The following is a 26,287-nucleotide window of genomic DNA, read 5'->3' on the forward strand; positions in this document are numbered from 1 at the left end:
ACGACGATTAGATTAGAGAAGAGACCGCACCGCGTTCCCGGTCCTTCGCCGGCGACCAATTCACCCGGGTGATCGAGATTCCCGCAAAGTCGTTCTCTCCTCGACCGACCTCGTCCTCGTCCTTGCGGCTCTCGTCCGATCGTTTCGTCGACTCGCGGCGACTCGCGTTCGTCGGATCGCCTCGCGGTAACAGGCCCCGCGAGAGCAGACAGGCGCGAGAGACGGCGCAACGTCGGTCCAGCCACCGCTTACGATTCGTAGGATGCATTATTTTCAAATCGAGCGTGATTTAGTGCGCGGTGACGCGCGCTCGCGCACCAACGTCGATATGTAAATGCGTTAATGCTTAATGCGTGTCGGTTGATTTATCGTCGCGCGATCACGGCTACGCGAGTGAAAGGCGTTCTGGCTGCCACGGACGCTGTCGCTTCGTCGTCCCGAGAAACGCGAGTCGTTGGAACGCGCACGGAAAAGCTTTGCCAGTCGGCCGAGATCGTTTTCCACGTCGGACGACGAACCAGGGGGACGATGGTCGGCGAGACGAGAGACAGGCTGGCCACCCCGCAACGCTCGACGACGACCGCCCGCCGCTGCTGCTGCACCCTCCAATTTTCCGATCGGCGCCACACCTATCTATCTCCGTCGTTGCTTAATGGCACGCTCTACCACTCGTATTTTATCCCTACGTCCCGACGAGATAATCGGGACTCTTCGTTACGCCGGTTACGACCGATTCTCTACCGTCTGCGAGCGAACGCTCCGACAAATCGAACGGAGTACCGGCGATCAACGCGCGACGCGGCCTCCGCCGAGTAGAAACGCAGGTTCTGCCGCGTTTCGACCAGCGTCTCGCCTTTGTCTTCGTCCTTCGACCGATCGTATCGACTTTATACGGACGGCGAAGGGTCTGCGTTGGACGCGTCGACCAACCGGCGCGGCGATTTCACAAATTTCCGAAATTCCAATTCTCCATCGAGAGGAGGCGACCGCGAACGAAGGGGCGCGACGCGTTTTCGCAAGGTTGGTCGTGATCCGACCGAAACGGAGAAGCGGGGCGAGAAAAATCGAACGACGCGCGTTTCTCTCGGAAGAGGACGTGGATCGCGCGTCGGTACGTCGATCGCCTGGCAGGAAATTTCGCGGAATCGCGTCGATTTCCCTCGACTCGGAATTAAGAGACGGAAGGAACAGCCGGCGCGCGTTGAAACGAATCGAACGGACGTCCGTGAAGTTCGCAGACCGCGTCAATGGCCGCGCGTTTTCACGACGCGTCTTCGATTCGTAGCTCGGGCGGGGTTGCCGCGACTCTCGCGCCGGCGAGACGACGAACGAAGAGGACGACGACGACGACGACGACGACGACGACGACGACGACGGTAGAAAGATATCGTAGAATTTGACACGCTCGTCGGACAGAGGAGACGGACGTCGGAAACGAACGCGGAGATGACACGAGAACGCGAGATGCCCGAACATCGATACGGCTCGACCGATCGGCTTAGGTGGACGCGAGCGACGGTTCGACTAATCCTAGAAATGGAAAAGTCGGGTATCCGGTGTTTCGGAGGGAAAACGCGGGTGCGTGCAAAAGGGCGCGATACGGCCAGCTCGGGGAAGAGAGTAGGCGAGGGCGACGGAAACGAGACAGAGGGTCTCCGTGCGAGTGGCGAACATCGGCGTCCGACGTCGGATATGGATAGTGGGGTAAGAGATAGGGGCAAGGGGCAAGGGGCAAGGGACGAGGTACGAGGGGTTTGGGCCGAGGGTCGGCCTGGATGCGAACTTCCGGCGTAACGATAAGCATCGCACTCGCAGGGGTTCCTACCTGACACGCTACGTCCGGTTTTCCGACAGGGGCGATCGGTAAGCGGCGCGCGAAACGGGCGCGTGCTCCGTCGCTTTTCGCTCTCGGCCACGCGTTCCCGTGTTCTCCGTGGACGCGACGCGGCGCCGAGCGTATTCGACGGACTCTGGAAAATCGCGATCGCCGTTGGAAACGCGCGACGAATCGTGGATATCGGCGATCGACGCGCGGCACAGTCTCGGTTCTCGGACAGTCGGACGACCGTGGAGAAACGACGAAGGGTGGAGGACGCGCGAGCCAGCGTGGACGCGAAGGGGAGAGGTTGGCGCGTAGGTTCCTCGTAAGCGAGTACCGCGCGGCGAAGCAACGCGGATTTCCGAAGATACGGGAGAAGTACGATCCGGTCGCGGACACGGCTTATCCGGGCACGATCTGGTCGGACATTATAGGGCCGGAGGAAGGCGCGGTGGTAGGGAGGCAGAGAGAAAGGGAGAAAGAGCGGAAGAGAGAGGTCGCGTCGCAGCCTGGAGTAAAAAGGATTTTATGAAAATTGCTCGGTGGCCGATGCGCGGCGGCGTGTCGGCCGGCCGATCGGTCGTTCGGTCGTTCGACGCCCTTCGTGCTCGTGGGCGTCGAGACTCCGCCTCCCAGGAGCCGGCACGATACGCCGCCTCGGACCGCCTCTCGGTCTGCCTGGGACGCGCGTTCCTCGCGTCGTGGCTGCCGTGGTCGCGTGCGTTCGCTTCGCGATTTTCATCCCTACCACGCGCGCGCTTCGACCTCCGTCTCGTTCTCTCGCGCGACGGAAGGCTCGCGCCGTTTCCTTCGCCTCTGCACTCTGGTCTCGTGACTCTCGGCCAAGAAGCGGACAAGCGGACGACCAGACGATTCCTCGCCTCACGGTGATCCGTGGTCCGCGGTCGCGTTCGCCCTTCGACTCGGATCGCGCCTCCGCCTTCGCCCCCGCCTCCGCGTTAAGACCACGCCGCGACTGCTTTCGCCTTCGCCTTCGCGACTCCGACCAAACCACCCCCTCCCCGTTACGCCAACGATCGCCGCGCCAAAGGTGACTGTCCAAGCGAGCGTCGAAGCGGCGCGCAGTCATCGCTCGCACCGCGTTCCGTGGAACTGTTCTCGCTCCGCGTCCTTTCCACGCTCGTTTCGCTCGTTGGCTCGCGCTGCCTCGCGGTCGTCGACGAATGTGCGCGATTCCCACACGCTTCGCGCTTCTTCCTCGTCCTCTCCCTCCTGCCGTTTCGCCTTTCCCACCGCGACGTCGTCGCGCGCGTTACGCGATCGTCGATTCCGTCGTCGCGACGATCGGTGCGCGCCAGTGAAACGAATCGGTGTGCGAGTTTCCTTACCTCGAGCCACAGGGACAGAGAGACAGAGACAGCGAGAGAGAGAGAGAGCGCGTTTCGCGCGATTTCTCGAAATGACCGCGAACGTCGACCAGGTACTCGCACGCGACGATTCTCGTCGACGCTAGTCGCCGCCGCCGCCGCCGCCGCCGCCGCCGTCGGTCACCGTTTCTTCGTGGCATAGATCGTGCGAATCGCTGGCTATCGCGGTGCCGTCGTTCGTCGACTCGATGATCCTGGTCGCGTGGAACGCATCGTTCTCCTCGGTGCAATTGCCAACGCGATTCGAGTTTCGCTCCGTCGACGACGGAGTTTGCCGGTAGTGGAATCCAGCGGACGATCGTCGGTTGACAGGCGGCCAACGACGACGATAAGAAGAAGCGGAAACGGAAGCGGAAACGGTGGACACGTGGAAACGTTTCATCGACGTCCGATTCGACCTTGCCCCGGCGCTCTAGGATGTCTAGTTTGGACGGCTGATTACGAGTAAGTAGCTGCGTAGCGCGTTACTCCGCGTACGATGGCACGCGAGAATCGCGTCTCCGGAGAGACGAGAGAGCGTTCGTTTTCGTTCGCGGACGAGCGATAATCGATGCGTGGCTAGGAGGAGGAAGCGTTCGTCGTAATGCGAAGGATACGGGTGGTTATCCGTAGGCTTTTGGTTATCGACGTTAATTAACGATAACGACGATGGAGGTAGATCGTGCGACGCTCGCGCGGTGCGCGCGATACCACGACCCTATCGCTTTTCCTATTCCGTTCGATTCGGTCCGATCGTTCGGCGAATACCGTTCGATTGGATTCCAGCGGAAGGTCCGCGCGCGGTTCATCCGTCACACCGCGGCGAATCGGTCGAAAATCTGGCCGATCTTCGACGCTCGGGAACGGCGTCGAACGGGTCCGTTGAACGACGCGCGATAAACTCGCTCGTTGCGTCTAAACGTTGCCGCGCGTTTATCGCGTTACATCGGAGCATGCCGGCACCGCCATTCTTTCCCCGGCCATGCGTTATCTGAACGGCCATTTCCCGTAGAAACGGCGGTGAGATACGAGCACCGCGTCGAACCGACCAGTTTCTAGTCGAGCCGAAACGTCGCCGCGTGTTCGTGGAAAATTTACGCGCGAAACGACGCGCGTTGCGGACGAGAAAGAATCGCGCGGTACTTGGGCGCGGAGGCGATAGCGACGATTCGAACGGTCTGGAATTCGAGATCGGGGTCGCGTCGCACTCGACGAGAAAGAAGGACGCGAGAGAAGAAGATCGTGACGCAAAGGGACCGAACTCGAGGTTCGAGTGGTTTTTCCAGGGATGTAACGGCGCCGGCGGCCGGCGGCCGGCGGCCTGCGTCTCCCTACGAGAACACTCGTCCGGTTCTTAGGCCTAATTGGTTGTCGCCCGGCGCCTCGTCTCGTTCCCGAAGAAAGCGGCGGACCTTTCTACGGTTACCACGTCGTTCCGTCTTTTTTTTTTTTTTTTTTTTGTTCCGCAGCCACCCTTTCGAGGCTGGCTATTAAGAGAGCGTCGCGTCGAGTACCCGCGGCCGTTCGCTCGGTTCGTAACGCGGCCGAGACGACGATCGATCCCGCCGATCGTATTCGCGGTGATCCGCGAGTCCGCGCGTCGAACGCGTCGAACGTCGACGAGAGGAAAGAGAAAGGAGAAGAGGACGATCGGACGCGCGAGCGGAAGCTAAAACCGGCGATCGCGCGGAGACGCGGAAGGACGAAAACTCCTGCGGGCTGCGAGTAGACGAAGGACGCGAGTAAACCGTATCGCTGGTTTCGCGGTATCGGGAAACGCGCGAAGCACGCTTAATTTACCGTAATAGCTATTCCGCGTATCGAATAGATATTTTTATTGGCGTTCGCTTTCGGTACGATACGCGTTTATCGAGTGTCGTGTTTATCGAGCATCGTAAAACGATCGTTAACGTTTTTACGAATCGATAACGATCGCCATGGGTTCTCGTAATAACGACGTTGCCACGCTGTCTGCCGTCGGATCGATAAGATCTCGAACGATCTCGCGAACGACTCGTTCGAGAATCACGAATAGGCAAAGTCGCCTGATTTATCAACCGCGTTTTCGCCCGTCATACGCCGGTCGCGATTTTCTTCGTCGTGCGGGAAAACGCGCGGCGATCGTGGGTGGCGATGGCGTGGCGTCGCTGAAATTCGTCGAGACTCGGGCAAAAGTCGGGGTCGGTAGAGAAGAGGACGACCGGCACGGGGTAAAATCCGGTAAAATGGTATCGAACGATCGAAGGAGGCGAGCGAGGTTGCGCGCATCGGCCAAAGACCCGTTACGTCGGAGGACGAGGTAATTAATTTAAGCCGCGAACGGCTCGGCACTAGGCCAATGCAAACACCTTCTTCGCGCGGTCGCACGCACAGCCGCGGCTTATAACGCCGGAGCGCCGCGACTCCCGGATAAACGATCCTTTGCCACCTTTTTCCTGTCTTTCTTCGTTCGCGTACTCGTCCTTCTCCGCTTCTTCTTCTTCTTCTTCTTCTTCTTCTTCTTCTTCTTATTCCTCTTATTCTTTTCCTTTTCCTTCGTCTCCTCTTCTTTCTTCCGAGAGGTTTGGCGCGCGCGCACGCACGCACGCACGCACACACGCGCCAACCTTTCGATCCTGGATCCGGGATATAACTGTACAACGAGGCTGTCGCGACTTTGAGTCAACTAGCTCGCGACGAGCAAAAGGAACGTCGTCGCGAGGCGGAATTCTCGACGATCGAACGCATAGGCGGAGACCAGGACGAATCGGCGTGTTTGGATCGCGGCGAGGAATCGCGCGCTGAAACAACGAGCCGGCCACGAAAAACGAGAAGGAACGCGCGATTTAACGAAGCAACGGCGAATCGCGCGTATCGCGACGTTAATTACCATCCGTAATTAGCGGTGCGGCGATCGAGTTCGAATGCAAAATCGCGTGGTCGATCGACGTCGATGCTCGTGTCCGTGACTCGGCGGCGGGACGCGCGACGATCACGGAAATCGCCGTGTAAACGAAAAATTCGAGAAGAGAGAAGGAAGAGGCCCCAGGTTTAACGAACCCGTGGACCGCGAGAACGACAACGCCGACGAGGAAACGGAGAAAGGCGACGACGACGTATCGCCAACGTTAATTACCACGGTGAGAGCTCGGACGAAATGCTCGCCACGGTTAGACAACGATCGCTCCGCCGTCCCTCGCCTATCTCGGAAGGGTGGCGCGCGGTCCGAGCTCGTCGCCGCTTCGCGGCAGATGCATTAATCGAACCGGCTTAAATTATAGCCGGCCGCTAATTGCGCTGAAGAAGCGCAGAGAAGTCTCGGTCTGTCCGACCGCGAGAGACACGCGGCGTTTCTCCTAGCGATTGCGCGTGATTAAACCGTCCCGCTTCTCTGCTCGTTTTCTGGCGATCCGGTCGGCGCGGTCTCGATACGCAGCACGGAAAACGAGATCGAAACGAAATCGAAGCTGTGGCAGCCACGGACCGTGGCTAGAGAACGAGGCACAGATAGCGAGAAGGCACGAGGGGATCGGTGGGAACCGGAAGAGCGGCGCAGCACCCACCGGTGCTCCCTCCGCGGGACACTCGCGATAGTTAAAACCGGCCGTAAGGAATTACGACGCGATAAAACGCGTATCGGTCGGCGTGCTGCCAGAGATACGGCCGGCACCCTCGCCTCGTCGGCGAGTCGGTCGTCGGTCGTCGGTCGAACGACCGGTCCGCGTTTTTCCGCCGTGAAATCGAAACGTCGTCAAGGACGAGAAACGGCTTTCGCGGTTACGCGGCTCGAAACGCGAAGAACGGCGTGGCGCGTGGTTCGCGTGCTTGGCTTCGATACATCGCTTCGATTTACGTAACTCGATTAACGGTAAAATCAACCGTGGTCCGTGCAACGAACCGACGAGTCGCGCGGTTCGCTAAAAATTGACACGCGACGAGCACGCGGTGAACGCGACCGCGCGCAGATCCGTGTTCCTCGGCGATGAATCGAAAACAGGGGGAGAAAGAAGCCACGGATGGAAGGAGACGCGAGGCGATCGCGAGTTCTCGCGCGCTACCAACCCGCTGGATCGACTCGATCGAGCGAGATCGTAGGAGAGAGCGCGATAAAATCGTAGCCGTAGCTGGTCCGGACGATAATCGTAACGTCTCGGTCTGGTAGAGGCAATTCCGGTCCGGTTGGAATAAACGCGACGAATCCTTATCGTTAATTGGGACGATAAAGGTAAAAAGGTATCGTCGCGTCGTTTCTGCGCATCTTCTTACTCGCGCCGTACCGACGATGTATTCGGCCGGATCGCGGTTATACCCTCGATCGATACCTATACGATCCGGCGGAATCCGGTGCTCGACCGGTTTCGACCGCTCGAAAGATCGTCGAAAGATATCATCGGTTCGAACGCGATCGCGCCTTAGACTGCTCGCGGAAACGGTAAATACCGTGCGAACGTCGCGACGTCCGTTCTCGCTCACGGACGTCTTCTCTCTCGACGTTTATCGACGACGCGAGAGTAGCCGCGTTCTCTTCCGCTTCCGCCGGTCTACTCCGAAATTACCGACCAACGACGACGACGACGACGTCGAGCGCGGGCGTACGAGCGTACAGGCGACGGGCAACGCGGGCCACGCGCGATCCCCGTGGGCCACAACCGACGGACCACCGTTCTCGACGTTAATCGGAGAACAAACAGAAAATTAACGCGAACCCGGCAGCGAATCTCTCCGGTCGGCGGCCGTTACTCGCGATTTATCGTAACTCGTTCGAGTCCGGTCGGTGACCGGTTTATGCTCGAGATTGGTCGGCGATGCGTGCGCGCGCGCGCTAGAGCAATCGCGGACGCGAACGCGTTTGCTCGATCGCCGCTCGAAAATCATCGATACCGGCGAATCCGTTGGCGTGGCGCGTCGGATCGACGCGAGCAGGAAGTCGGTCTTTTCCCGCGAGAGCGAAACCAGTTTACCCGATGCTGCGGCAAAAATCGTGAATTATCGCGTAATCGCGAATACGTTTAACCCGTTAACGCATCGACGTTGATCGCGCGATAGCTCTCTTTCAGCTCCGCTTCTTTCCTCTCCTCCTCTCCTCCTCTCCTCCTCTGCTCGCCCTTTCTCCCGTGTCTTTCGCCGGTGACGCGCCGCGCTACAAAGCCACCGGTGCGAGCGTACCGTGCGAGACGCTCGACGACGCGACCGAACGGCACGCGGATATTCCGAGTCTCGAAAAATCGAGACTGGCGACCGGTTGGGCGGCGAAGATCCTCCCGACCGTTAATCTTGATTTATGATAACCGCGACCGCGATCTGCTCTCGCAGACCGACCGGATAATTGGATCGCGCGTACGCGCGTCCCGCAGCGTCCGTTTCTGCTACCGGTCTCGGCCGACAGCCGTCCGGCCGACCGATTCCGACACGAAACCTCTCTCGCCCTTCGCTCCTCTCTCCGGGCTTGCATCGCGTCGATTTCACGCGACGTTCGACGAGTCGCGAGAGTCGACCACGCGCGCCGGATCGCGTGCACGAAAAAGTCGAAAGGTGCTGGCTGGTTGGCCGGCGAAGCGTGGTCCGGTGTCGTCACGCATGGGAACGCGTCCGCGCGCCTTTCATCCGTTGGCGAATTTACGCCGGTGGACGTAAAACGACGACCGATCACGGAACGGCGCGGCCGTACGACGAACCGAGAGCGAGAACGGGATCGGCAACGGGAGCAAAGCGTCTTCGTGCGATTCCATCGCAACGTTTACACGGAACTTCCCGGATACGCTCGAGAACGGTAGAACCGGTCCGAGACGGTGCATGCCAGCCGAATAATCGACTCGGTTAATTAGCGCGCGATCGATTCCTCTCCGTCGCGTCCAGCACCCGATACGCGCGATCTTTTCGAAAGCTAAACCGCCGCGTTCCTCTCCTCTTTCTCTCTCTCCGTTCTCCTTCCACTTTCCGTCCCCCCGTGTTTTTCCTCTCGTCCCTCGTTGGTCCGCCGTCGAACGCCTATCTCCGCTTCACGCTCGTTTCGAGCCGTCGATCGAGATCACCGAATCGCGGAAAATCGCCGCGATCGCGTTTGCTCTTGACGCGACGAGCAAACGTACGGGCGTCGCGTGCCTCGAACGCCGTTGCGTTCCGTCGTTCCGCGCTGCGGCTCGCTCCGTGCCGCGGTCGTAGCGGTCGAATGGAAACGGCCGGATCGCAGAGTTTTCAAGCGCGTTTGACCGAGGTCTAACGCGACGCGCGCGTATTATGGCGCGTGTATTATGCGGCTGTTGGGCCGACTGGCTGGATGGCTGGTCGGATGGCTGGCTGGTCGGACGGCTGGTCGACCGCGAGCTCGTGTGCGTGCGTGCATCGGATCGGGGCTCGGCCGTGAAAGCGTTGGTGCGTTGATCGAGCGCCCTCGAGGAGTATAGAGACAACGGCCTGCCGATATACACCGACCGTGCTTCTCAACCGAAGCCGTGATCGCCCCTCGACGCGATCGTCGCGATTTCGCGGCACGCGACGCGGTCTCGCCGCTTCGAGATCGTCCGCCGGCCGGTGCCAACGGACGTCGATCCGTGGCGAGATCGATCGCGATCGGACGCCGGTGGCGAAGGACGCGCGTTCCAAGCGGCACCGTGACCGCGCGCGACTTTCGGTTGGGAACGGCTGAGCCCGCGACCAACGGCGCAACCTTGTTCCCGAGGGAAACGGACAGGAAAAGGAATCGCGGAGGAACACGAAAGGCGACAAGGCGCGGCAAGTTTTATATTATAATTAGCCCGAATCGTCGAGTCGTCCGCTGGCCGCCTCCGGCGACTACGCGGCGGCGAGCGTTTCGATATTTCGACGAAACGCTGCTCGACGTCGAGTCGCGACGTGATCGTTGATATCGCGGCCGAGGGAGAATATCGCGAACAGAGACGAGCCTAGTTCTCCGAAGCGGAAAGCGACGACGCTCGAAACAGCGAAAGGTAGGGACGATGGCGTTGCGAGGCTATAAACCGGCGACCCCCTGCTATCGATGGGCTTTCTCGTTTGATGGGCCAACTAACGACAGGACGGCCCATGGACGTAATGGACTGCCACGGTCGGCCGGTCGCTCCGTCGTTTCCCCGTAAAATAGATTTGGGGATGAAACGAGGGCCAGCGACAGAGAGAGAGAGAGAGAGAGAGGAGAAACCGCGATGGTGGGTCCGAGTAAAATGGCGGTCGTACGTTCGATCCACAACCCCTGCGTCGCCACTTTGGCAAAATCGATACCGATACCTACCTACCGCGACGATATGACGGAACCGCTCGACTTTTCCCCATCTGTCAGCCGGGTTCGTCGACGGTCAGCCGCCAGCCGCCACCGGGCTGACGAGGAAGAGACGACAACGGGCAGAGGCAAAGATATCGTAACGAAGATAGGGAACCGCAGGTTGCGTTTCGGTCGAAAACGTTCTCGTACCTGAACTCGGCCACCCGAAACGGTGGAAACATACCGAGGATCCGGGGACCGAAGAGATCGGCGACGACCTTATTGGAAAGTCGTGTTCTACGCTTAAACCGGAAGTCGAACCGGGAATCCGGGTGTCCGCGCGGGGGACGAGGACCGTGCGGCGGCGCGTTTACGAGCTGTCCGGACCCAAACGTAAAAACTCCGGTGGAAATGGATCGCGCGGCGACGTTGCGCGTCTCTCGTTATTAGGCGTCTCGTTTCGACCGGTCGTTGGAAACGCGCGAATGCCTGCGAGCGTGCTTTTCTCTCGACGACGCTCGAGGCTGCGCGCATAAATCTCCTTTAGAGTCGGCCAATGAATAGACACGGCAGAGGAAGGGGAGAAGTTACTCGCTTCCCGGTTCAAAGTCGTTGACAAAAATTCGCCAACTACAAGGCGAGCCACTCTATAATTCATAAATATTTAAATCGCCGGGAAGAACCGCCGCTCTTGTCTCTTATCAACGGTACCCGGGTAGTCCCGGTGGCCAGAGTCGAACGTAGCTTTCCCTTTTTTCCGCTGCTTTCCGTCGCGGCTCGTTGCGACGCTCGCGATCCTCGGCCACGGGAGAAGAGACGCGGTTTCGCGACTCGCCGTCCGCCTAAACTTCGAAGTAGGCGTAAGTAGGCAAACCGGGTGTCGCGGATCGCGCGCTCGTTTCTCATTTGTCCCTTTCTCCTTTTTTCCTTTCCTTCTCGCTCTTTGTTCTCTCTGTCCCTCTTCCTCTTGCTTGCGCGGTTCTCCTACGTGGAAAACCGCACAAGGGACGCGAGAACGCACGGAATATCGTCGAAACGTGGCCGTGATCGCGAACGCAACGGTGTTTTTCGAGCAGAAAGAAGAAGATAATTGCAACGAGTCTGCGCGAGAAGCGAGAATCCTGGCGTGCGTTGCGTTCGCGCGACTGAGAGAATCGGAAAGAGAGAGAGAGAGAGAGAGAGAGAGGAGAACCGAAACTCGATTCGGATTCTAATCGAGTCGAGTGGAGTAGTAGAGTGGAGTGGAGTCGAGTCGCGTTCCACGGCTAGCGAACGGAAGAGCTTCGTTCTTTGGATTTGCTCGCGCACGGTCGTGTAGACGCATGGAAACGCGGGTGTACGGTCGTCGCTTCTGATATTTACGGGCTCGCCTCGATATTTCGTATGCGAGCGCGATCGCGATCTCGTTTACTCGGAACGCGTGGAAACTCAGAGGCGACGGTTATACCGGTTGCCACGGTCGCTTTAAATTGCTCGCTTTTTTTCGAGAAGCGATACGCGCATCCGCTTAAACGCGTCCTTCCGTTACTGCAAGAAACGTTCTCGCTCGCGCTCGCGCCGATTCGTTCGGCTTCCACGGCCAGCGGATCACGCCGATTCGAAAAATTAGTCGAAATTATCTTCACGAAGGGACAAACCGACGGCAACGACGAGACTCCCTTTGTCGATGGAATCGCTCGTTGCGCTTTTCGCGTCGACGGTCGAACCGAACTAAGAGCGATGCGAAGAAAAGCGTCATTTTTCGAACACCGTCCCTCCGTCTATGCCGGTAACGCGTTAGCAAACGAGAGGCGGTTTGGCACGCGATCAATTTTTCGACTCGCTGTACCGTCTTTCGGCCCCTTGCTCTTTTTCTTCGATTCGAACGGATCGATCTATCGGTCGATGCGAAGACCGGTTTGGTTTTGTCCATTTTCGTGTACGAGCCCGCTGGAACAAACGCATTTACAACGACGGATAGTTGCCGGATACTTAGGAAAACGGGAAACACAGAGGGGAAAAGGGCAGCGAAAAATACAAATTCGCCGCGATACGCGGACGGAAAAACACAGCCGAACGACAAACGTAGAAGATAACGCCTAGTAGATCGCTCGCTTCACCGACGCGTCGCCGACGCGTCGCCGACGATCGTTGGCTAGGCGGCTGAATTAGCCGTGCGAGAAAACTGCTAGCCAGAGAGCAAACTCGATTTCGTCCGTCGAAATGAAAATATTTAGAAGCACACCATCGAAGCAGCAACGATTTCCTTCATAGCAGCCAAATGACGCTGGTTTATCTATTTATTTATCTAACGGGCATTCCGCCCTTCGTAGCCGCGTACGAGACTAGCGAATGAATCGAAGAGCAGAAGTGACTCTATGTTGTGATTTTTTCAGTTTCGTACGAGTCGACAAGAAAGATTCGAAGGAGATTACGGATTCTTAGGGAAAAAATCGGCGATTTCGCTAGCGTCATTGGCGGTTGAGCAAAGTCCAAGTTACTCGAACTAGAGCGATCCGGAGCGCTACGAAGGAGTCGCCCTCCTCCAGTGGATATCGTAGGAGCGTGATTCGAAATGCGCGAGAATTTCTGCACAGACGACAAACCGAACGAGGATTTTAAGGTCGGGTGCGCTATGGTTCTACGCTGTGCGAAGTGAACGTGTTCGAAGGTTTCAGAAATATCTTCGTAGTTACGGCGAGCTTTCGGTATATCGGTTCGTTAATTTCGAAAGCGACGGTATCTTGGAAATTCGTATCGCTCGCTCGCCAGCAATTTGACGCGATTCGATCGCGTCGGATTACGCGCTTCGCGCGTATAATCGAGACGTGGTGTAGACAGAAAGCAGCGGAATATTTGAAAAGCGAGAACGTTTTTAAAATCCGTGGCGTGTCCGATGACGGGTTCCAGCGATGTTTACGGCGTTGTCTCTCGTATCGTAACGACGTTATCGCGTTATTAGAAAAAATATACGAAAACAGTGAATTAAGCGTAGCGGCGAGTACGAGTTAAAGCGAACGACGCGTACGTAGAACGGGTGTTTCGATGGTTTGACGGATCCGGAAGAAAAAGTCACGTTCTGTGGAGAGGAAAGCCGATTACTTTGGTGGCAATTTTCAGGGGAAAGAATGGAGAGGAGCGAAAAGATGCGGAAGAGCCGTCGAGTCGTATCAGACGTAGTATATACGGACGCTTAATTTTTTCGTTGAAAAGAAAATAAACGGAATCGAGGCGTCTTCGTTGCTGCGGAGAACGTAGGTGACGAGAGTTTTCAACAAACCGGTAACTATGGTCGTTTTTTAACACGAGAATTTCCATTTTAAACGATGAACAGTCTAAGAGAAACTTGCGTCGTACCGATTCGATTTGTTTCGCGTATATTTATCTCGGTGGGCGGTCCAGATTACGCATGCACGCTCTAACGTAGGCCTAACTATTCATATATATAGCGTTTGTAAAGCTTTCGGCCTGTGAAAGATAGAGCGTGAAACGAGTTTCACGAAGCTCGGACGTTCGTATGCCTTGTTAATCGTGCGACCAATACGCCGATGCCAGCGGAGTGGCGAATTTACGTGTAACTCCTAGATCACAAGCTTCTCCGATATAATCGAAAAAGGAACGTTGTCGATGGCGATAGGTGGAAATCGCGCGTGTAACGTTTACGAGCAATCCGCGTTATATGACTGCGCGGTATATTTAGTTTTACATCATTTAGAGAACGCCAGTGTTTGCTAATACGGTTCGATCGGATTGCGAGTTAAGCGAATGCCCGACCGAATCGACTTTTAGATACAGCGTAAGGTGGCCAGCGTGTAGTAACGCGTTACTAGCATGGGCAGATTCACCGGTTAGATCATCGATGTAAAATAATAAATATGTAACATAGCCGGTGGAAGATAACGAGAAAAGGAGAGCGCAATGCCTAAGTCGGTTGTTGTTTCTCGTTTATCCAGTGGTGTATCATTTATACGGAGTAGATGAAATCAAGTGCCGCTTTTTTCCGCGTGAAACGCGTAACATGACATTTCGAGATATTAAACGGCAACGTGTTTTCAACACTCCATTCATGAAGTCGAAACAGATTGCTTCGAATATATCAGGCAACGATTAAGGATTCCAGCCTGTTGATAAACTTTTAAATCATCGGCGGATAATAAAAATCCACTATGTCGGCAAAATGTTCACGCGTCGTTGATAAAGAGGATGAGAGAGAAGAGGCGAGATCCTCGTGGAACGGCCGATGCGAACCTTCGACGATTTAGAAAGACGATCGGTCGAGTTTCGCGACAACAAGGTGACGATTTCAGAGGTGGCTGGCAGCTGCGTCCAGGGAATGACGCTAGCTTTACGAATTAGAATAACACGATTTAACGAGTCGAGGGTCTCTCGCGAGTCTCCGTACACCGAGTTAACCCGGTGACCATCGATAAACAACGATGAAACATCGTGATATTCGCCACTGTGAATCTTCCTCGAAGGAAACGATGTTGCTCGAATGTAACGTGGTTCTAAAGTAAAGTAACACATTGCTGTAGATATACAGGGTGGTTGGCAACTGGTGGTACAAGCGGAAAGGGGGTGATTCTGAAGAAAAAGAAGTCGAAAGTATAGAATAAAGATTTAAAAATTTAAAAATTTAAAAATTTAAAAATTTAAAAATTTTAAAATTTAAAAGTTTAAAAATTTGAAAATTTGAAAATTTAAAAATTTGAAAATTTAAAATTTAAAAATTTGAAAATTTAAAATTCAAAAATTTAAAAATTTAAAAATTTAAAAATTTAAAAAATAACGTCAATCGAGACAACGATCTACAGTGAGATCCGTTGTAACGAGACGCGATAAAGTGCGCGCGTACCGAGCGAAAATTCAAAGTCGATTTTCTCGAAAACAAAGCCTCGAACGAAACATTTTTATTCTATATTTTCGACTTGTTTTTTCGCGTAGAATCACCCCCTTTCCGCTTGTACCACCAGTTGCCAACCACCCTGTATATAGTTAATATATGTATTTACGTATAAAAGTAAACGTTGCGCTCGCAATTAAAGCTACAACGAGATACGATATAACGACTTTCCGATAGTAGAAAAAGATTCAAAGGATATATCGATCGCGGAGAGCACATTATTAATATTAATGGCGATACGATTTATGCCGGCGTGGCCAGCGAGCTGGTAATCGGCGTTACGCGGTTGAACATAGAAAATTTCTCGCTGGAACAATCGCTTTGAAACTCTCCGCGATATGGCGGCAGTCTACGAGATCGTTAAACGATTCGCGTACAAATATCCATGGCTCGGAGCTTTCTTCTATTTTCTAATGCTGCGAAGTCGAGATCGGAATTTTCTTAAAGGTACACGTTGTAGGTAAGAACCGTGTTGCACGAACCAACGTACGTCGTTGTTCGTCGTTCTTCGATGGCGATTGATCGGAAATGGGCTATAAAAGGACGATGTTTTCGGCTCGTGCGACGAAAATTCTTCTCTCGATACGCCTGCTCGAAGAAAACGTCGCGTAAATACGCTATGATCGATCTACAGTTTAGCGAGCGGATCATCCACGTGTCCACGGGGACGTCGAAAGTCGGGCGAATCGGATCGGCGTGGCGAATCGTTCTTCGTCCATCGCCTCGATTCTTTCCTCCTCGATCGCGATCGACGCGTTTTTTCGTAAGAAACGATGGACGAACTCGGTACTCGACGAACGATCGGGAGGAGTCGATGTTCGCGGTGGAAGCGACGGCCGGTGCTCGAACCGGTCGAGTTCGGAAACACTCGGAAACTATTCGAGGAATTTTCTGCGGCCCCCCTCGGCTCGCTTATCAGGAATATGGCCGCGTTCGGAACTTAGCGTTCGGAAGTCGTCTTCTCCGCTCGAGTTTTTATCGCGAACGGTGAAACGGTGGTGGAAAAATAGGTCGTCGCAACGACCCAGCTTCGGCGAGTCGGCTGGATGGTCGGCGCGTACGTCCGTGTCCCTGATGCACCTATATCTTTCGGTTGGTTCGGTCGGTCGACCGACCGGCGTTGCTCACGTTTCTTTTAACGCGTTTGTTTATCGGCGGATTGGTTCGAGCTCGCAACGGTACTCGCTGGCCGGATATAGAAACGAAGAGTTATCCGCGGTCGTAGGCACAGCATTGGTTGTCGCTTATCGAGTTTTACGTCGATTTCCCCGCGATTTCTTACGCGTAGCGAATTTTTCCGTAAGACGGCGACGACAACGACGACGACGACGACGACGACGATGCGACGAGTAGCAGAAATTCTCGCAGGTCAGGTAACGAATCCGTCCTCCTTTCTCTGCTCTTTCCTCGGTTCCCCCATAGCCCCGTTTGTCTCACCAGCCGTTCCCACTCACGCACGCAAACAGGCACAGCCACATGCACGCTCTTTCCCTCTTTCTTCCTCCTTCGAACTCGCTCCTCTTTCGACCTATCTTTTTCCGTTCGCGCTGTTCACGCGGCCCGGTTTGGCGTCACGCTCGTCGAGGCACAAGCGCGAGTAAATGAAATTCGTCGAGGATTTATGCCAACGGCCGACGCGGCGAGACCGTATGCGATTCACCCGGCCGTGTAGGTAGCTACGTGAATTAGAGCTCTCAGCCGGGTATCCGAGTACTCGCGGTACTCGTTAATACCCGAACTCTCGTTCAAGAATCGGATACGAGTGCCATTACTCGAGTATCCGGATTCCCCTCTTTTTCTCACGATTGCTCAGGCACGTACGAATCTTTGCTCGCGCGTGCGTCTGAACGCGTACACCGCAGAGACGAATCTTCGATCGAATCCATCGATACGGTGGAATCTCGTCGACCAGTGAGCGAATTCCCGAAGGAAAAGCCACTATACCGGGAATCTAAACAGCGCGAACGTGCTCCGAATACTCGGCTATACACTCGGACACTCGGATCTCGATCCACTGGCTATCCGAGTACTCGAGTTCGGCTGCAAGCTGTAGATCGGAGCAACGGTAAGAGTTGCCAACGTCGGCGACTTGGCAACGAAAACGAGAAAGAAAGGGAAGAACGTGGACGAAGCGAGCGACGGACGAAGAGTAACGGACGGAAACGTAGTAGCGAATCTCGTAGAAATTCCGGAACGCTGCGAAGCTCGCGTGCCTGTCAATGAAACCACGCGGCAGGGAGGGCGGGCAGGCTGTGAGAGGCGCGTGCCGAAACTGGACCGGTGCGCAATTTCCGAGGAATCTTATCTCTCGTTTGCATCTTCGGTATCGGGTTACGAAAAGGGGCGTTCACACCGGAGCGCCGTTTCTTCCGTTCCCCGTCCCATTCTTCCATCGTTTCGCTTTTAGTTCTTCGAGATAGGAGATCGCCAGACACAGGAGAAAAGAATTTTAACACGCTTCCCGGCGTTTAGATGCGCTCGCCGTTCGATATCCAGCTATCGTTCGTATCTAGGTAGATCGACGGAGAGAGGGAGAGAGAGAGAGAGACAGAGAGAGACAGAGAGAGAGAGAGAGAGAGAGAAATCGCGGAAATCGTACGCGAATGGAAGGTAACGCGAGCCTGATCGAGCGAGAAGCGTTGCCGCTTCGGAATCGGAATCGGAATCGGAAGGACAAAGTAGCCGACGACGAATGGATGGAAGGAGCGCGACGAACGGCGCGGCGAGACAGAAGCGTGCGAGAGTGTGAGTCGCGTTGCTACGACGTGGTTACAAGGAAACCCTTCTACGCGGTCGGCGCCGTGGCGCCTTGGCACCGAACGATCGGCCCATCCGGCGACACTCAGCGACGGATCGGACTTTGACTTTGCTTCTCGATCCCAACTCGTCCGACTCTCGTCCCGTGAGAGTCGCCTTTTCGCGTATCGTATCGAATCGGCTCGGCTCCGTTCGGCTGCCGGTTTTCGTCTCCGAGAGCGAGAAAACGTTTCGACGTTTTTCGGTGCTCGTTGATTTCGTGAGAGGCGGAACGACGGCTCTCGTTCGAGTCAGGTCGAGAAAGAGAGAACCGGTAGGCGTTCGAAGCGATTAATCGGGCTCGTAGAGAATCGATACGTGTACTTTCGTTTCGTTCGTTGTCGTCCGCTCGTCTCTCGTTCGGCGGCTGTCGCTAGAGAAACGGAGACGAAGCGAGGGGAGCAAGGGCTTGGACGGGGGGAATGGAGCTCGAGCCGAGTGGAGCTGAGTCGAGCCGAGACGAGACGACGAGTCGCGCGGCCCGGCTGGAAAAAAAAAAAAAAGGAGGAAAAGGAAAGGAAAAAACCGAAAAGGTGGACGAAGAACGTTATTCCCATTAGCGTGTCGCATGGTATCGGCGAGTCGAGGTTCGGGGCCGGTCATCCGAACCGTCGCTTCACAGTCTTTCACGCTCCTTTTAACGACTCGCTCGAGGACGCGCGGATCCGTGTCTATCGTATGGACGCGCGACCGCGCGATAGTCTCGGTAGCTCGTGGTCGTTCCTCCCCGAGATCTCGCCGCGGTCCCTTTCGCCTTGAAAACGCAAAGTTCGGCCTGGCGCCAGATGCCTGCTCGTTCCGGCGCCGCTCCACCGCCGCTCCACCGTCGAAAACACGATTAGTAGACTTCTAACCGGTTCTCGTTAAAGCCCTTCGCCGCGAAGCCTCGCCGTCGCATCGGAACGGCCCGCGCCCGGAAAATCCACGGGAACCGTACCGGACGCTCGTGTCTCTCGCGCGCTGAAATTCTCTCGGAAAACGGGATCGCCACGATCGCGCCGACACGGCGACGTATCCGCGCGCGTAACTCGCCTCGTCGAAGCGACCAAAGCTCGATACTTATCGCGCGATGTGGTCGTGCCGTCGATAAACCGGCGCATTTCGCGACCGATAAGCGACGCTCGTAAATCTCCGCGATCCGCGTACGGTCGGTACGAACCGGCGGCTCGGTTTCTCCTCGGTTTCTTCGACGCGCGCGTTTTCTGCCACGGCTAGAAAATCGCGAAACGAGAAGCGGACGAGACGAAGAGAAACTCGACGGAGTAAAAAGCTTGTTGCGAATCGGACTGGCGATCGCGGTACGCTGTGTGATTCTCGTCGTGTCTGGCCGACGGATTTTCGTTCGACTCGACCGCCTACCGCGAATCCTCTCGTTGAATCGCTCGTAAGCGATTCGGATCGGTGCTTGAGTCGACGCGATTCGATCGTATCGCGCTCGCCAGTTCGAGTCGTCCCTTGGGATCGGACAGAGTCGGGAGGGAGAGAAGCGCGTAAAAACAGGAAAACGAAAGAATGGAAAAAACGGAGAAACAGTTTGGAGCGTGAGGTGGCGAGTCTGTTCGCGGAGACGGGAACGCGTTCGCGGAATCGCGTACGCGCGAAAGCGGCGGAGCTTTGGTCCCGCCTACACGGATCTTATTCGTGGCCGCGATGGCCGCTATCCCGTATCTCCGATTCTACGGTCGGAGCGGAGTCGCGCCTCGAAGGTGGAGACGCGGCTGCGCGCCGCTCTCCGTCTCGCTCTGCATCTCCATCCCCCTTCGTCTGTGTTTCGCGGCGTTTCTGTTGCTCTCTGCACACGGTCACGCACACGGGGCCGTTCGTCGGCGAGGGCTCCTAGGTTCGCGGCTGCCTTCCTCGCGCGCGCGCGCGCGCGCGCCTCCTTCTCGCACCCTCTGTCCTTCCCGCCCCCGAGACGTCCCCCGGGCTCTTCTACCCCTCTGCCCTTAGCCCCACGGACCCCTGCCGCGCCCTGCGGCCTGCCGGTCGTCCCACCCGGACGAACGAACGAACGAACGAACGAACGAACGGACGGACGGACGGACGAAAGGACGAACGAACCAACGAACGAACCAACGAACGAACGAACCTCGGTCGATCGAGCGGCGCGATCTCTCTCCGTGGCCGCCACTATGGCGAACCCCCTCCGTTTTTCGTGCTCGTCGCTCCGCTCGGGGTGCCAGATCGTGCGCGCCTCGAATCGTTCCATCGAGTAATCGCCAGGCTTTCTTCTGTCGAACAGATGCCGTGGTGTTAGCTCTCGGGGAGGATGTTCCACGGGGGCGGAAGCAGCGGTTACGGCGCGAGTTCCGACTACCAACAACAGTCTCAACAACAGCAACAGCAGCAACAGCAACACGGCCAGCAGCTTCAGGCGCCCGTCTACGTACCATCTTCGAGGCCGACGATCCCGTCGGCTGCGACAGCCGCGGCAGCCGCTGCGGCGGCCGCTCAATATCACTCGTTCCCCGGTTCTGGCTCGCCCGCTTGGTAAGTGTCCGCCGGCGACCGATCGCCATCGTCCGATTCCTACCAACCCTGGCTAACGCACCACGACATTTCCTTGGACACGAAAGGGAGAAGACCGCGGCCTCGTGGCAGCATGGCGTGGAGACGTACGCCGCGCACCACGCGCTCGCCGGCCACGCGAGCGGATCCGCGGCCGCGGCTGCGGCTGCCGCCGCCGCCATGGGTCCGCATTCCGGCCACGCGCACCCTCATCCGCATCCGCACGCGGCCCATCCGCACACCGGACACCCTCACTCGAGCCTCGCCGCGGCCGCCCCCTTTTACGCCCAAAACGTCGCCATGATGTCCTCCTGGCGAGCCTACGACGGAGCTGGATTTCAACGGGCCTCTCCTTACGGTTCGTATCATTTCAGCCGATCGATTTCTCCGTCGTCCGTTCCGTTTCGTGGAACGTTCGCGATTCTCGGCTCCCTCGTCGTTGCCTGCCGCCGATCCGAACCGCCAGATCGCCAAAAAGGCTAGGAGACGCTGGACGTTAACCAGACCATGTAGATCGAGCGAAGGAAAAGCGGCAGAGTGCGACGCGACGGATGCGTGCACGATAAGAGGAAAAAAGCTTCTCTCTGCTGGTCGATGAACGCGCACCACCGCCACGCATCGACGACGACGACGGCAACGACTGCGACGGCAGCGACGACGTCGGTGGTGATGCCGGTGGTGGGCCATCTGCGTCGAACGAGCGATAGCGGCTTCTTTCAAACGAATTCTCGCGGTCGAGTGTTCCACCGCCGGTGCACACGGTGCGTGGCGTGTTCCTCTTCCGCGCCAGTACTTACATACTTACATACGTATATCGTTTTTTCGGCTACTCGACGGCGGCGCGGCGTCGCGCCGCTCCGCGCCGCGCCTCTTCCATATCCGATAAAAGTACGTATAAAAGTGGTGGAGCGATTTCTCGGCACGATTTCGGCAACGTCGACGACCTGCTGGCGCGAGGGGGGAGGGGAGAAAGTCGCGCGCGTTCACCACCCATCGTTCCGCGAAAAACCGGCGTTCCTCGATTGTTTCAGACACCGCGATGGATTTTCAATTCGGCGAGGGTCGCGAGTGCGTTAATTGCGGAGCTATATCGACGCCGCTTTGGAGGAGGGACGGCACCGGGCATTATCTGTGCAACGCGTGCGGACTCTATCACAAGATGAACGGAATGAACAGACCGCTGATAAAGCCGTCCAAACGGCTGGTAAGTCGATGATGGAAAGCAACCGTGTCGTTGCGTGGATCGCGTTTTAGTCGCGGGCCGTCTACTACTACGAACCACGAACCCGTGCGGATGTCGCTCGCTGATTTCAGACAGCCACCAGGCGTTTGGGTTTGTGCTGCACGAATTGCGGTACCCGCACTACCACTCTCTGGAGGCGCAACAACGAAGGCGAACCTGTTTGCAACGCTTGCGGTCTCTACTTTAAGCTGCACGGCGTCAACAGACCTCTCGCGATGCGCAAAGACGGTATTCAGACGCGAAAACGAAAACCGAAGAAAACGCCCGAGTCGAACGCCAGATCGTCCACGGTGGATCACGAAACAAACGCCGTCTCGGCCGCTTCTTCTCCGTCCACGGGTAAGCACGGAATCCACGGTCCTCGCCGATCCTTTTCGCCATTCCTTCGTTTTCCACACGGCGATCTTTCTGCCATTCACAGAATTGAAGGGTAGTCAACAGCAGCAACAGCAGCAGCAGCAGCAGCAGCAGCAGCAGCAACAGCAACAGCAACAGCAACAACAGCAGCAACATCAAATCGAGGTGTCCAAATCGACCGCCGGTGGCGCGTCCAGTTCGTCGGACAGACCGGTCTATCTCGGGCATACGTCTCTATTGACGACCGGAAGCGTAGCTACCGTAAAAACCGAACCGCGAAGTTGCGACGGCATTGTCGGTCAGCCGTATTCCTCGTATTACCAGCATCCTCATCAACTGGGGGTGGCGACCAGCGAGCATCAACAGCAAACGTACTACGGGAGCCAGGAAGCTCCCTATCATCATCAACATCACGTTACCGCGGCTGCCAAGTTGTTAGCCTCCACGTAATTTGATCTCAACGTCGAAGAATCGACGGGACGATGTCCGCGATGTGCGCCAATCGCCGACGCGAAACGGACGACGAGCGCGTTCGTTCGTCGTCGTCGTGCGTTGCTCGTTTCGTCGCATTTCGTTTTTCGTTTCTCGCTCGTCCGTCGTCGTTCGTCGTTGTCGCGTTGCCGCGTACGTTACGCGCAATATACCGTACGCGACCGATAAGCGAACCGACCGAATGGATAAGCGAGGTTTATGCTTTCGTCGATCGTTCGTCGACGATTCGCCGCCGTATATTTAGTTTTCTCGTCGTCTTCGTCCCTCGAAAAGAGAAAAAGGAAACGTCGTGGCGACCACACACCTAGGTGCTATCGACCGACTTTCATCGATTTCGGCGTCGTGACACGGTCGTTCTGACACGTTTGACGCTTACGTTCGTCGAACGGTATACATGTATTCGCCAACGAAAGGTACTCGATTGTAAATAAAAATCGCGAGTCGATTCGTAATCGACGTAGATTTCTACGGTAGACTAGTTTTAGAGGCGTGTCGACGATTCGATCGACCGATAGATCGCGCATGGAACGCGGCGAATCCAAGGCGCGCGAACGACCTATCCGCTTCGAAGAAATGTCAGCTTTTTTGTACAGTTCCTGTATGATTAGTTTTCCGACGCGCAATAAAGAGAATAGCTTTCGACCTCGTCTTGTCGTTTGTCGAAGGAGAGACGCGTCGTCCTTCGAAGCGTTGCGCTACCTCCCGCTCTCGAACCTGTCGCCAACGTGGATTTCTCCACGATGCTCGGTAAATATTGTCTTTTCGCGGTCTGACGACCCGGCTGACGTTCGCGCGCCCCTCATACTCTCTCACGATCTCTCGTGGTCTCGTTGCACCGTGTGTCCACCGATCAGTCCAACCCTCGACGTCCTGCTGGACGAACCCCGCCGAGCTCTCTCGTCTCTCTTGTCTTGTTCTCGCGTCTTTGCTTCTCTCCTCGCTTCCAAATATTCCGCGCTGTCTGCGATTCTCCGCCGGAGAAAGATGGGTAAGTGCTCGACGTACGATTCGCCCGATCGAGAACATCGACTAATTCGATTGCTTGTCGATTGCGGATCGCAGGAAGAACGCTGCCGACGCCGGTTGCTTGCAAGGTTTGTGGCGACCGATCTTACGGGAAACATTACGGGGTTTACTGTTGCGACGGTTGTTCGTGTTTCTTCAAGCGGTCGGTGCGTCGCGGCGCTCTGTTCACCTGCATAGGTTCGCGAGATTTCTCCTCTTTTCCTACCGTATCGTAATTCCAGCTGATCACGGAGACCAGATCGTCTCGCGATTCCGCCCCTTATTTTTTCAGCCGGAACCGGAGCGTGCTTCGTCGACAAAGCGAGACGCAATTGGTGTCCGTATTGCCGCCTGAACAAGTGCTTTACCGTTGGCATGAACACGGCAGGTAAGCATAATCGAATCGACTTCGATCGCGAACGCAAGTACGCCGGCCGCTACGACGTACGACGTACGACGTACGGGGCCGGCGAAACGAGATGCAAACAAAGCGCGTGTCGCGAGCCTCTTCTCGACGCGTGGACGCGACGCGACCATTATTTTTACCGCGACTGTATCGCGCTCTCCGATAATATTCTATAAACAGTCGATCCTCGGACAAAGAGAACGCCAGACGATAGCTCGTCGTTTTTGTCTTTTGTCCAGCCGTTCAGGAAGAGAGAGGACCGCGCGTACGAAACAAGATCGCATCCGTCGCGCGTCATTTCTCTCGTGCGTCGTCGTCGCCACCGCCGCCACCGCCACCGCCACCGCCACCGCCACCGCCACCGCCGTTGGTATCTCTTTCATCTTCTTTGGACTCAGGAATCGTAGCACCGATTCTAATCGCAAAGGAGGCGGCCGTCGCTGCAAACCCAACGATGCGATATCACGCGACCGACGTTAACGTCGATGATAACGGACTCTCTTTCTCGTCGATGAGACGGATCCTCTATTCTCCACGAGTGCCTACGATTCTTGTCGCTGGTAAACGAAATCGCAGAGTAGAACGGTCGCATGGTAGAAACGGTAGAAACAAAACGAAAGAGAAAAACCGGCGAGGCGATAGTATCGTACGAGGGGGACGCGCGATGCTAACGAGGCGCAATTGCTTCCAGGAGACACGATACGATACGAAGTCGCGGCACGGATATTCTTCGCGACCGTGCGAGCCGCTCGCCAGCATCCAGACTTTTCGATGCTCGCTTTCGACGAGCAGAATAAGATTCTTCGAAGAGGATGGGCTGCGGCGTTCGTTCTGCGAGCTGCGATCTGGCCGGTCGACTTGACTGATTTTCCGAAAACGACCCTCTCGGCTGACAGACACGGCGACAACGCCCAACACCATCGCCATCATCACGCTGTATCCTCGGCAAGAGCCACCATCTCTAATTTGCGTCCCGATCGAGTCGAGCTCTCGATTCTGGAAACCTTGATCCTCTGTCGACCCGGTAATCAATTATTTTTACGCACGATACGCGCGTCTACGATCTTCGCCCACTACCAGCACCATTTTTTTCCAACACGTTCCGTGCCACGACAGTGTTTTCTCCCCTTTTCTAAAGCTTCTTTCTTTTTTTCCCCCGCCCCTTGGAAATTCAGAGATCGCCGAGACGGCGAACGGCATACGTTTGACGTCGCGAGCAACGGACACCGCAGTGGACGCTCTGGTTCGACATCTTGCTGGTAGAACCGAATCGTCGGCCAGGATGGCCAAACTTATGCTCGTCCTACCCATCTTGACGGGATCCTGCCCCCGGGAACTAGCCGACGATCTTTTCGCACCTATTATCGGTGACGTCGACCTCGAAAGAGTGATCGCGTCTGTGCGCTGACTCGATCGTTCGTGTATCTTCCTCCCTGTCATAAAAATCTAGTCACCGCGCCGCAACGTAATCTCCTTATTTCCCTCCGTTCTTTCCTTCCCTTTTCTTTCCCCTTCTTTTTCCCTGTTTCCCCGTCCTTCGCAAGCCACTGCGTAAAAAGCGTTTACCACTTACTTGCTGCGAAAATTCGTCACGGAGATGCAACAAGGAGCCAACACTGGATGAAAAAATTGCGATCGGCATTTATTTTCTTTGGCACTTTATTCACGCAAATGTAACGATCTCGCGTTCGGTGATATGTACAATCGCTTACAGTAATATGGCGCATCAAGGAGGATGGAAGAAAGGCAGAGTTCGCGAAACGGTACGCGTCAACGTTCGGCGAAAATCTGCGACGATTCGTTGAGCGTTTCGTTCGTTCGCTTCGAGCAATATTACGAAACGAGTAACGATAAATTATCATCGATACGCGTTTGTAAGTAAAAAGGAAAGATGTGGAGAAGATGCGGTTAGAAAATAAACTAGATATTACCACATAGCTGTGCTATAAATTGCAAAATCTTCACACGCACACAGGAACGCGCACGCACGCTATCGTTAGTAATAAATTACAATACTCACACACGGTACGACGCATATTTTTTTTTTTTTAAGTCACGCTGTTGCGCGACATATAAATCTGTAAATTCGTTAATTATTCGTAGCTTCGTCCCAACTCGCGTTTTAACTCGCATTTCCATTTGACGTAGCACCAGAGCGAATAACGCGGCTTTTCCAACACAGCAGGCAACAGGCACGTTCAACCTCGAAATGCTGTA

General features: G+C 55.9%; 2 protein-coding genes across 6 annotated transcripts; both read left to right on the forward strand.

Moving 5' to 3' along the window:
• The first annotated feature begins 2,737 nt into the window (after positions 1-2,737).
• Positions 2,738-23,301, forward strand: LOC117234452 (GATA-binding factor A-like). Of its 5 annotated transcripts, none has more exons than XM_033495657.1 (6): positions 2,738-3,651; positions 20,302-20,549; positions 20,636-20,925; positions 21,599-21,771; positions 21,882-22,149; positions 22,232-22,617. In XM_033495657.1, exons 2-6 carry the CDS (start codon positions 20,329-20,331, stop codon positions 22,615-22,617), a joined length of 1,338 nt encoding a protein of 445 aa, XP_033351548.1. In that variant the 5' UTR covers positions 2,738-3,651; positions 20,302-20,328. The 5 variants fall into 5 exon arrangements, with proteins under 5 accessions (XP_033351548.1, XP_033351552.1, XP_033351549.1 ...); XM_033495661.1 differs by lacking the exon at positions 2,738-3,651 and adding an exon at positions 5,380-5,485; XM_033495658.1 differs by lacking the exon at positions 2,738-3,651 and adding an exon at positions 12,932-12,983.
• On the forward strand, positions 23,150-26,096 carry LOC117234451 (nuclear receptor subfamily 2 group E member 1-like). The gene is made up of 6 exons (XM_033495656.1): positions 23,150-23,647; positions 23,722-23,862; positions 23,957-24,052; positions 24,310-24,630; positions 24,762-25,094; positions 25,246-26,096. Exons 1-6 carry the CDS (start codon positions 23,182-23,184, stop codon positions 25,476-25,478), a joined length of 1,590 nt encoding a protein of 529 aa, XP_033351547.1. The 5' UTR covers positions 23,150-23,181; the 3' UTR covers positions 25,479-26,096.
• The last annotated feature ends 191 nt before the right edge of the window (positions 26,097-26,287 follow it).

The sequence above is a fragment of the Bombus vosnesenskii genome, unplaced genomic scaffold (assembly GCF_011952255.1).
Source record: "Bombus vosnesenskii isolate JDL3184/JDL3185 unplaced genomic scaffold, Bvos_JDL3184-5_v1.1 scf7180000013305, whole genome shotgun sequence".
In the NCBI taxonomy this organism is placed as follows: Eukaryota; Metazoa; Arthropoda; class Insecta; order Hymenoptera; family Apidae; genus Bombus; species Bombus vosnesenskii.

Coding starts and splice junctions, on each gene's coding strand:
- LOC117234452 (XM_033495657.1), top strand. CDS start 20,329: ATGTTCCACGGGGGCGGAAGCAGCGGTTACGGCGCGAGTTCCGACTAC. Junction 21,772..21,881: donor TAAAGCCGTCCAAACGGCTG/GTAAGTCGATGA, acceptor CGCTGATTTCAG/ACAGCCACCAGGCGTTTGGG. Junction 22,150..22,231: donor CGCTTCTTCTCCGTCCACGG/GTAAGCACGGAA, acceptor TGCCATTCACAG/AATTGAAGGGTAGTCAACAG.
- LOC117234451 (XM_033495656.1), top strand. CDS start 23,182: ATGGAACGCGGCGAATCCAAGGCGCGCGAACGACCTATCCGCTTCGAA. Junction 24,053..24,309: donor CGTTGGCATGAACACGGCAG/GTAAGCATAATC, acceptor TCTTTTGTCCAG/CCGTTCAGGAAGAGAGAGGA. Junction 25,095..25,245: donor CTTGATCCTCTGTCGACCCG/GTAATCAATTAT, acceptor TTGGAAATTCAG/AGATCGCCGAGACGGCGAAC.